The 12,074-nt window shown below is 33.4% G+C and overlaps 1 protein-coding gene across 1 annotated transcript; it reads left to right on the plus strand.

Annotated features, from left to right (window-relative positions):
- The first annotated feature begins 2,399 nt into the window (after window positions 1–2,399).
- Window positions 2,400–3,298, plus strand: LOC108990163 (receptor homology region, transmembrane domain- and RING domain-containing protein 6-like). Its single transcript, XM_018964036.2, has one exon. The coding sequence runs from the start codon at window positions 2,497–2,499 to the stop codon at window positions 3,202–3,204; it is 708 nt and encodes a 235-aa protein (XP_018819581.1). The 5' UTR covers window positions 2,400–2,496; the 3' UTR covers window positions 3,205–3,298.
- Window positions 3,299–12,074: the final 8,776 nt, after the last annotated feature.

Below are 12,074 nucleotides of genomic sequence, written 5' to 3' on the forward strand. Positions count from 1 at the left end.
AGTAATTATTTTCAGGAGTGAAGTTCTATAAATAAAGCAAATAGATCGAATTGGAAGATTTATCATCCTGTAGGCTCAAGATCTTTTCATTGTCTCTCTACGAAGCTAGTAATTCTATTTTATATAATGGGTTGCTCAAGTTTCTTGTTTTTCATATTCTAATAAGTTTATATCTATAAGATATGTGTCTTGTAGCAAGAATCAAATACCGATTACGATTTGACAAAATTATATGACGCATCACATACTGATCATAATGAAGAGTAAACGCATCCCGATGCGTGTGAAAATTATGTAAATATACAATTTTTTGTTTTTTTGTAAATACAAATATCTATTTTAATTAAAGATATTTTTATATTTGTGTCAATATTAATTCTTTCTCTTATGTATACGAGAAATGGTTGTCATGCGTGGTGCATTGCATCTAATGAAAATTCCTCAACAAATGATGTTGAATGTTTTACAAAAGATCTGAGTCCACATTTAGGATATTTGAGAGGTTTGGGTCGTTGCTCAAGCGTTCTAGCTTGTCCTTATCATCCAAGAATGCCTCCAGGACTTCTAGAGCTTTAAAGGAAGCGAGGTTTGAGATCAAGCAATTGAGGACAAAGCAACATGAGTTAGAGGCTCAACCGACATAACAATAAGACATGGAGATGCGATTGAAACAACAAGAACAAGAACAGTTCAAGAGAGAGATACAACTCCAAATGCAGATGATGATGCAACAATTCAGGCCTCCTAGCAACTGATTTAATAATTGACCAATTGCTTGTGTATGATGAACAATTTTATTTAGTTTGCACTTATGAGACTACTTTTTATGTTTTTTGAACAAATTCTATTGTAGTTTGTATGATATTATGAATGTTCATTTAAGGTTATTATTAGATAAAAAAAAATTCCTACTGTTCGAATGCCATAAAATCATTCTAAAATATAGTTAGTCTAAGCATTGGAACGGGTACACAAAACTTTCGAACGTAATAAGCATTCAAATGCTTTCTTACGACATTGAATATTACATATATGTCTGCAGACTATATTGAACGATCATACATTTAACCCTAATAATACATTCGAACAAATAAGAATTTGATCAACCTCTCAACGCAATGCATTCGAAAAATAGACACTAGAAAAAAACTGTTTATTAGCTACCAATTATTTCCTAGCAAAATAAGTCTGTTCTCATTAGGGGTGTAAAAATTAACCAAAAAATCGGCTCGAACTGGCCCAAACTAGTGGAACATGTCCTGTTTTGGACCGGTTCCTTAATTCCAAAACGAACCGGTAACGGTCCGGTTCCCGTTCTATGTTTTTTTGGACTGGACCGGTTCACTATATTATATATTTTAAATAAAAAAAATTTTAATATTATATATAATATTTTGTATATTATTTAGAATTTATATATAATATATAATAATATAAAATATAATTATATATAAGATAATGTTATTATAATTTATAACATAAAATTTTAATTTTAAACATGAAAATTTATTTGATCATATGTTTTAAACATAAAATATATATATTAATAACATTTTATGGCCTAATAAATTCTCAACATTTTCCTTTTGATAAATACATAATACATTAATAATACTAATATACATTAGTATATTAATTACATGTTGCTTTAATTAATTAGTCTACATTGGTATACTAATATATATTAGTATATTAAATACATTTTATACCCTAATGCTAATACTATTAAAACCGAAAAATCGGACCGAACTGGACTAGAATCGATAAAACCGGAGGTGCTAGTTTAGGTAGGTAATCGGTGTGTAATACGTTTTCGAAAATGCAAAATCAGTACAAACCGGTTGGGTTCTAGATTTTGTCCAAAACCGGACCGGACCAGACCGGTTACACTCCTAATTCTCATCACAAATAGTAATTTTTGTTGAGAATAAATCATCACAAATACTCTTTTTCTTTTTTGTAGTAAGAGCTACGACTAAACGTAATGAATTCACCATGCGAACGTCAATCTAGGATGAAATTTAATCGTCCCCCAGAAAAATCATTACGTTCAAATGCCATCAAACATTTTCGTTCGGTTTCGTCTCAAAAAATATTTTTTGGAATGAAATTCAAATTTTTATCCTAGAAAAACTTTTTATTCAATGATATTGGGAGGATGTTGAGACAATTTTTTCAACTCCAAAAACTTTTAGCAACGAAATTACTATTTTTTTGGACGAAAAACCCAAAAAACCTTTTTTATTGCCGTGTCCAACACTGATTCCGAGTCATATTAGGATGAAAATGGGATAAACATGGGAAATAATTCCAAGTCGATGAAAACCACATGTATATATTTCCCGTCTCAAATGTCACTTTTCTTTGTCCACTAGACTTCTACAATTTCTTGCGTTGTGGAGAAAAGAAAGAAAGGAAGGAAGAAAAGAAGGGCAAAGCATATCCTCTTGCGTCCGTTGTGATCTGGTCACAACCCTGCAAGTGCCAGAAACAAACATGTCAACCAGTAGCTGCTTTGGTTTCACGTACCGAGTGTGGCAGCGAAAAAACCCCATCAAGGAGATCTCGCCGTTGAGTCCACACGACGAGATTCCAATCGAGTTTCGCATAACCAAGGTACACGGAGTGCAGAAATTCATCTGCGCAGATGACGACGATCCGGTATCTTCCTCGCTAGAAAAACTTCCGTTACATTCAGAAACCGTCTCGGTTCCTGAAGATGCGGCGCTGTTACGCGACAGTGGTGTTCGTCTGCGGTCTGTTCTTCGCACCATGGAGGTCGGACATGACTATGTAGATCGAATATCATCAGATATATCAAGGGTGGCTCAACTCCGATTCCCTGGAGGCTTACTGTCGTCCATTGTTGTTGCCCTAGTGCACATCGTGGCGGTCATAGTACTGGAGGTTGATGACGAGTCCGAGTCCGAACCAGAATACGAGTCCGAGTCCGAGTCCGATTCTGACTCTTCGATGGATACCGTGGCGGCGACGAAATCTTCGATCGAGGCATTGGAGAAGGTAATCCTGGAAGAAGGGGGGATGGGAAAGTACTGCATGATATGCATGGAAGAGTATGAGGGTGGGATGGAAATCACTCGCATGCCATGCTCCCATATCTTTCATGGAGATTGCATTGTCATATGGTTGCTGACAAGTCACCTTTGTCCTCTGTGCCGATACCCGATGCCATCATCAGACTAGCTTAGAGGGACTTTAATTTCTTGTCTATCTGCTTTTGTTTGTTTGTTTTATTAGGGAATTTAGGTTCCCATGAATTTCACATGCATAATTTTTGTTGTCGTTGTTGTTGTTTTTATTTATTTTTTTATCTTTTTAATTTTAATTTTGAGTATGGGGATCAGTTGTACTTCTTTGAGAAATACAGTTTTGGAATCAGATTGCTGCTTCTTCTTGTTTCCAGCATGGATTAATGAAGCCGAATCATACAGTACTTGTTTTCAGCAAGGATGTTGGTCTGCCACTACAATCGCATAGTGAAAAGCAAACGCTTTCTTTGTTTTGTTAAATTCATCTAATATTACTTGGGTTGAATTAAGAAAATTTACAAAACTGGTAAGACTATTCATCTGGGTCGGATTTTTTTCCGGCCCGATCCAAAACCCGGATAACCGAGACCTAGGCCGAGAGCCACATTTAAAAACCTAGACCTACTCGATTCAGGCCAGGTCTAAAACCCGAGTTCCAAGTTTAAAACCCAATACCCATATTTATATAAAAAAAAGAATCTTCAGTCTTAAGTAAAAAAATAGTAGATTTCTTTTTTTGTTTTACTTTCATTTAGTTAAAAAGGCAATTAATTGTTTCTAGATTTATTTATTTATTTTATATAAAATTTAGTTTTCCATTTTAATATATTTTTATTATTATAGACAATGTTCAATGCATTTGTATTATGGTTTTCAACCTCACTTCTTAAAAAAAAGGTTAATAAATTAAAGGCTTTTATATATAAAAGAAATTATGTTTTTTGTTGATGTAAAAGTTTGTTGGCTAGGATTAGATGAATAGGACCTATTTGAATTATTGGATGAATGTAATTTGTTTTTATCTTTATCTATGAATATTTAAATTCAAAGATAAATAGATTAATAGATAAAAGTTTGTCTTTATCTTTATCTATGAACATTTGAACTCTAAGATGAGTGGTTAAATAGATAGAGGTTCAAAAAACTTTTGATCAAGATTGAATGTTTGAAAAGATATGAGATATCAAGTGATATAGATAGAAGATTAAAAAAGAATATATTAAGCAGAAAGAATTTCGAACTATCAAGAAGTTATCCAGAATAGAAGCTGAACAGAAATCAGTTACTGCAGAGAAGAGTTATCGCGACATGTCAACAATCCGTCAGGAGACGTCTTTGCGATAGATTCTATCTTTCAACAGAATCCTACTGAAACTGGAACTCTTTCCAGATAGTTTATTTAAGGGATTCTACTGGTTAAAATTATGAGTGATTCAGATCTACATATTTTTTAGAGCACTTTCTAGTGCATTGTTTGGTGAGAAAATTCCTTTGTGAATTTTCATATTTGTGATCTCTCTTTGAGTGTAATCTTGCTTCGAGCGTGGAGGATCGTGTGATTAGACTTCAGCCCCTAGAGTTCTAGGAGGAAAGACAATATTTGAAGATCGCCAGAGGTTTTGATGCTACTGCGGTAGAAGACAAACGGGTCATTTGTCTAGGAAAGTAAGAAAATCAAGTTGCAAAGGTTTTGTAATTGATGAATACTTGTAATTGATTTTCAAATAATAAGATTGATTTTCCTGAGTTTGGCTGCCCCGAAGGATTTTACTTGTAAAGAGTTCTTTAAAGGGTTTTCCTTCGATACCAATTTTAGTGTTATGTAATTTATTTATTTTATGTTATTGTTTAATTATTAAATTAATTGCATGCTTGAATACTAACTAATTTGTTGAGTGAATTGGTAGATATTTCTGCTACATTACAAGGGTACTTAGGTAATTTCACTTTTCAACATCATTTTTTCTTGAAAATTTTGTAATAAGATATAGGCTTTTAGATAAAATAAAAAATTATGCATTTTTAACATTATTTTTTTATTTGAAAAAACTTAATAACATAGGCTTTTGTAAAAATAAAAATAAAATAAAAAAAGAAAGAAGGGTGTACAGCCTGGAACCCGAATTTTCAAGTTTCAAAAACTCAATTTCATCTGGGTTCTAACTTGAGTTTGAAACCCAAATTTGGGCCAAGTATACTCGGGTGAACAGTCCTATGCAAAAGAGAATAATTTCTATAATGTAAATTTTTTAAGAAAACAATGAAGAAAAGTTCTATCAAGAAAATAATGTAAGTTTTTAAAGTCTAATTGAGATGATTTTTGAGTTTGATTAAGTAATGCAATAACACATTCAACGAATTCAAGATGGTGAAGTCCATAATCATTATCTTAGGTATAATATACAAAATGAATTAATACATTTGCTACCGACTGAAATTAAAAATAATAGTACTATTAGAAAATCAAAGAAGCAAAAAATTGTGGTCATTGAGAACAAATGTCTCTTGTACTAATATGTTTTAATACTTCAATGAGCCCAAAAAAAATAGAAGAATATTTTCTAGAGTTTATTAAAGTCAGTGATACTAAAGGAACATACTAATTTGGGTTGTCCGCCCCGTCATGAGAGGGCGGGTAGCGGGGTGTAGGGCCCTGCTGCCCACCCCTAGTGAATTATTAGATGCAATAAAAAGTTTTGAACTACTTGATACTGAAAATATTCGAGGACAAGATTATGATAATAGATCTAATATGAAAGAAAAAGAGTAAGGTGTACGAGGAAGACTACTCGATATAAATCTTAAAGCATTTTGCACACCTTGTGGATGTCATAATCTTAATCTTGTTATTTTTGAGATGACTAATTCATGTGCTAAAACTATATCACTTTTTGGAATAGTATATTAAGATATTTTTTTCTTCATTAAAAAAGCAATGGAAAATTTGGTAAGATAGTGCATGAAGTTTAACTCTTTAAACCACACTTACAAACTCGTTAAGAAAGTCAAATTTAAAATATTAAAGCAATAAAATTCCAAACTCCACAAATAAAAGAAACTTTATTACAATTAGCAAAATCAACTAAATATCCTAAAACAAAAGGTGAAGCTAATTGTTTAATCAGTAGCATATAAAATTGAAAATTCGAATTCATATTAGACATGACCATATATGATATATTATTTGCAATCAATACTGCAAGTAAAAGTCTAAAATCCAAAGATATGAATATAGATGTTGCCATGAATTAGTTAAATTGTCTTATTTTCTTTTCCATGATCATAGAGAAAATGGGTTTAAATCTACTTTGATTTCATCGAAAGAGGTTGCAATTAGTTTGGGAATGGAACATGTATTTAGAGAAATGCCAATAATTCATAGAAAAAAACAGTTTGATGACAATTTCAATAAAGAGACAACATAATCTATGAAGAATCTTTTAATATTAATTCTTTCTTAATTATAGTAGATCAAACAATTTCCTCAATTCAAAGCAGGTTTGAAAAACTTCAAATATATGAAAATATTTTTTAATTCCTATTTAATTTGAAGAAATTGAAATCACTTGACATGGTAGTTTGTAGAGAAATTGCCTTAGTCTTGAAAGCTTTCTGAAATATGATATTATGATTATTTATTTTCATAACTAAAAGTTTTCTAAGAAACTTTACCAATAGAAAAAAAGACTTGATTCTTTTCTAAATGCATGTATCACTTATAAAATCTTATTGACAATACCTATTATAGTTGCTTCATAAAGAAGTTTTTCAAAATTAAAATGGATAAAGTCTTATGGCCTATAGGTTAGCTCATTTGGATGTTGAGAGAATGTGAGAAATCTCATCCTATGTCATCTTATCTCAATATCACTAAACGACACTTTTTAATTTCAAATTTTTAATTTTTCATCTAATTACAACTTTCACAACTTTCTAAACAAAACACAAAATACAATTCAACTCTTTCAATTCTAAAAAAAAATATATTAAAAAATATATTTTAGTAATATTTTAATTTTATAATATTATTATTGTGCTTTTTCTCTATTATTTTCCAAAACTCAAAAAACATCTTAACTAAAACCATTTTACTAATATTTATAGATTTCTCATCTTATCTCATTTAATCTCAACATCCAAATGAGACACGTTTAGGAACACAATTGTTCTCAGGTATTCTCAGATATTTCCTTTCCAAGCACACTCAAACACAACATTTTTCAATTTCATATTTTTAACTTTTTCATTAACGCCTCGTTTGGTTTAGCAGTTGGTCTCAACAGATCATTATAATTATTAACTTTTTCATCTAATAATTACATAATCATTATAACTTTAACAAGCTTCCAAACAAAACACAAAAAATAATTCAACTTTTTCAAATTCTAAAACAAAAACAATATTAAAAAAATCATATTCTAACAATATTTTAACTTTGTAATATTTTTATTCAACTTTTTCTTTCTCATTTTTCAAAATCTCATAGAACATCTTAAGTCAAATCATTTCACTACTATTCAAAAATTATCTCATTATTATTCACAGATTTCTCATTTGCGTAACCAAAAGAGACCTTAATCATTATTCCTTAATCATTACAATTTTTTCAAACTCTCAAATAAAACACAAAACCCTATAAAACTTTTTCAAAATCCCAAAAAAAAAATATTGTTAAAAATTTGAAAAATGACAAACGCAGTTGGGCTACGTAGACGCAGTGGAGCCGCAGCTGATGTGGAAAATGAAAGTGCATCATTTTGTGTCTTCTGCAAAACGGTGTGCTTTGTATTAAGACCAATACGCCCACCGTCTCCACCTTTCCCTCCCTTCGAGTTCTCCCATGAAGACCTCCCTTCGTCTCCACAGCAAACAACTCTCCCCCTTCCTTCAATTTCTCAAAGCCCTCCTTCCTTCATCTTCCAAGATCTTTCCTCCCACAAAGCTGCACTGCCTCTCTGTTTGCTGCTTTGTCTCACCACGAAGCCCTCCTCCTTTAATCTTCCAAGATCCCTTCGTTTTGTATCAAGACCAATACCCCCTTCATCTCCCTCCCCAGACCAGAACCCCTTCCTCTCCACTGCTCCCTTCCTTCGAAGACCAGCACCCACAACATCAAAAATCTCCAAAAATCTCTCCCCCTCCCTTCGTCTCCACCTCTCCCTCCCTTTGTCTCTCTGGTTGACATTTTTCTTGATTTAGGTGTTGAAAAAAGGGAGCAACGGTTGTTTGAAATAGGAAATGGGATGTGTGCGAGATGGTTTTGGTGTGGTGGAAAAATGGTATTTTTTTACCAATATCGCATCCCTGAAAGTGTTCATCGTGATAGCTTAAAGGTTTGAAGATTGGGTGCGAATTTTTGTACCCTCTGAACTCTGTATTATGAAAGATATTCTTCTGTTAAAAGTGAGGATCTTCACTTTGGAAAAATGAAGAAAAAAAGTTCTATTGATCCATTGTATTATGAGATCGAGAGAAGTCATTAGAACCCCAAAAAATAAGTCAAGCAATTAGTTCTTGGTCCCATATATATATATATCGAACTAGAATACGTAAAAATGAATCAAGCCAGTTGCATATCTTGGACTAATTTTTCTTTCTTTTCACCCTGGGGGAGAGAGCAAGAAAGAAACTAAAGACGACGACCCACTTGTGTTGCCATGCCCTTGTGCTCCACAAAGCGTATACGCCGAGCCCAAATATCATAGATTCACAAGTGATTATTCAATTGGATTTATACCTTGGACGAACCCGTTTCGTACAGACGAAAACATCGCTAGAATCGTAGAAGAATGAACTAAAAGAAATTCTTTAGCCAAACCAATGAAGAGAAAAGAAAAAGGAAAAAAAGTATCGTTTTTCTATATTATTCTCAAATGCTTGAAAAGAAAGAGAGAGAAAGGAGCAGGCAGTAGTAGTGTTCGACTGGTGAATGGTTGCTCAGACGAAGACCAGAATCCATGAAGATGAAGACGAGACCCACAAAGACCAGAACACAAGAAGACGAAGAAAAAACCACGAAGATCACCAAAATGCTCTCTTGAAGTTCATCTACCCATATCGAGAGACCCCTCCCTTTGAAGACGAAGTGCTCTGCACTTGTTTTCGTCTGTAACTTTTTTCTTCCAGATGCCTTTTTTCTTCTATTTTTTGTTTGTTTTTCCTTTTTTTTTTTTTTAAGCGGCAGGTTGACATGGCAATGACTCCCCCGCGATTGCAAATTCTGACTGTATGTAGAGCTGTAAAAATTTATATTCAAACAATATTTTTATTCAATTTTTTTCCTCTCCTTTCCCAAAACTCAATAAAAACACTATATATTTTATTAGCAATTTTACATCTCAAAAAAGAAGAAGAATAGTTTTTAAATAAAAATATATTTTAAACTCTTTTTGTAACACCCGGACCGAATCAAGCTCAATTTTATTTTATTTATTTATTTATTTTTATTTTGTTTTAGTTTATTCTATATTATTTTACTATTCTTCACACATTTATTTTTCCTGCATGTTTTATTTTGTTTTCTTCTCTTTTGGTCTTTATTTCTTAACTCCCGAAAGATTTCCTCTCGTCCACTCCATGCACACACACGACACATCCGCGCACACGTCTCTCTCTCGGCTCTCTAGGGTTTTTTTTTTTGGTCATCATTTCATCTATATATTTGCCCGTTCTTCATCCTCAACAAAAAACCTAGAGTTCCCGCTTCTTCTTTTTCACGCCTCAGCCTCCTTCACCGTGAGTCTTTCCCTATAGCGCAGTTGTGCAGCACCTGAACCACTGCACCAAACAAGCCAAGCCCGTAACGCAACACGGTATACCCCGTGGCACCGCTGCACAGATCACCCACCGCACCTTAGTGCAACGCGAAGACAACCACGCAGCATCCCAGCCACTGCCACGACCGAGCCCAGCCTGAAACACTCGAACCACATCCCGCACGATGGAAACCACCATGATTGCCGCTGCTCTGCCCTACACCTCCGCACCAAGCCGCTGATACGCTTTGGGACGTGAAGGACTCTGTTTTTACACGCCGAAACAGGGGAAGCATCCCCACCGTGAGCCACGTCGTCAGCCCCCCTCAACTTCGACGCCACTGCCATCAAAAGACGCCGGAGGACAAGCCTCCACCTTCGGACATTGCCCAGATCGATGCCCAGCCCCTAGACCGTCGCAAGCCTCGCTGCCCCAATGTGAGTTTTCGTCCTCTTTCACACCGAGCTCTCTCTCCATCCCTCTCTCTTTCTACGTGAGGTCTCTCTCTCTCTCTCTCTCTCTCTCAGTGCCTCACCACCACCATGACCTTCTTCGTCGCGTCGCCCGCAGCTCCTCCCTTCGCGGTGAGTACCTCGCGCCCCTGTTCTCGCTGATATTTGCACCGAGACTACATGAATGCGTTTCCAGCCTATGTAAACTTATATTTTTGCATAGTATTTGAATAAGGAATTACAGTTTTACCCTTATTATTGAATGTGTTCAAGTTGATATTTTTGGTTATTTTAAGTTTGTTTTTTCGTGGTTTATATGGGTGGTATAAGAAAATTTTACAGAAAATAATAGGATTTTCAATTGTACGATTGGTAGCAAATTATTTTAGTAATTGTGTATTTTTTTTAAACATTTAAATTACGTTTAAACCTATTTTTTTATTATTATTTAACGAAATTTTTACTTGTACTTACCTTAAATCGCTTAAGTATTTTAACATGTTATTAAGTAAACGTTTATTTTAAGAGTAAACAATATTGGTGTAATGTTATTTCTACATGTTAGATATGTTTTAGTCTATTTAAAAATAGTTATGGTTTATTTTAAAATATTTTGGGATAATTATAGTATTCAGTATTAAACTTCATAAGTTGTTTTCATTAATAAATAGGTCTGACTTTTAAATGTTTTAGTCATAGTTATTAAATCATAAGTGATGTTTTGAGATTTTAGGTTTTGAGGATTTTTATAGGTTATTTGAGAAGCGTAGGATTAAATGTCGAAATATGAGATTAATTGAAAATTTACTAGAATTATTTGATTATTTATAGGTGACGATTAATTATTGTTCGATATTTTGAGGAAATTTCTGAAAAAAGTTAAGAAGTCCAGGTAAGCGGGATTCCTATGCTAGACTTTGCATTAAAATAAAATGAGCTGAGGTTATTTTTGGAAAATATACATGTTTGATGTTGAAAAGAAATTTGAATTACCTCAGTTATTTGTTTTGCATTATTCATGAGATTCTGTTTAAGAAGAAATCATTTTCTGTCATGATTGGTGTAGACATGGGCCTATTTTTGACATTATGTTTCTAAACTTTGAAAAGAGAGCGAATATGAAATTTTGTACAATAAATTATGTTGTGATATGATTTTGTTTTGTTCTGAAGATTTTCTGTACTCTGATATGATCTGATGTGATTTATGAAAACCTCTGACATAACATTCTGTTTCTATTTCTGTTCTGTTCTGTTCTGACCTTACCACGGGTGTAAAACTGTGGCCTCTGTTCGGGTTGGTACCAACTTTTCTGTTTCTGGTGCACCTACTTTGGAAACAAAGTGGTTTTCTGCATGGTCTTTCCTATGTGCACACTCTGGGCTTTGAGAATGAATAAGGGAAATATTCACATTTTGTTTCTGCTCGATTAGCTACCGGGATTTGCACAACCCTACCACAGGGGTTAAACATGGTATTTGTTCTAACATGATAAGATAAGATGTGATGTTTCAGTTTATGCTATGCCAAAAGGATTTTGATTATGAATATTTTTCGAACTTTCGCTCTGATTTTTTTGATAACATGTTCTGATGCTACATTTTGAAAACATTATTCTGATTCTGCATTTTGAAAAGAAAATATTTTTGTTCTGCATTCTGAACTCTGTAAATGCTCATGTTTACACACTAGTATATGTACTCTGCTTACTGAGTTGTTGATAACTCACCCCTTATCTCCAATTATTTTTCAGATGATTTTTAATAGTCCAGCTAAGGATCAGGATTATGGAGTATCGATGAGATGATTATTTAAG

The sequence above is a fragment of the Juglans regia genome, chromosome 9, assembly GCF_001411555.2.
Source record: "Juglans regia cultivar Chandler chromosome 9, Walnut 2.0, whole genome shotgun sequence".
Lineage (NCBI taxonomy): Eukaryota > Viridiplantae > Streptophyta > Magnoliopsida > Fagales > Juglandaceae > Juglans > Juglans regia.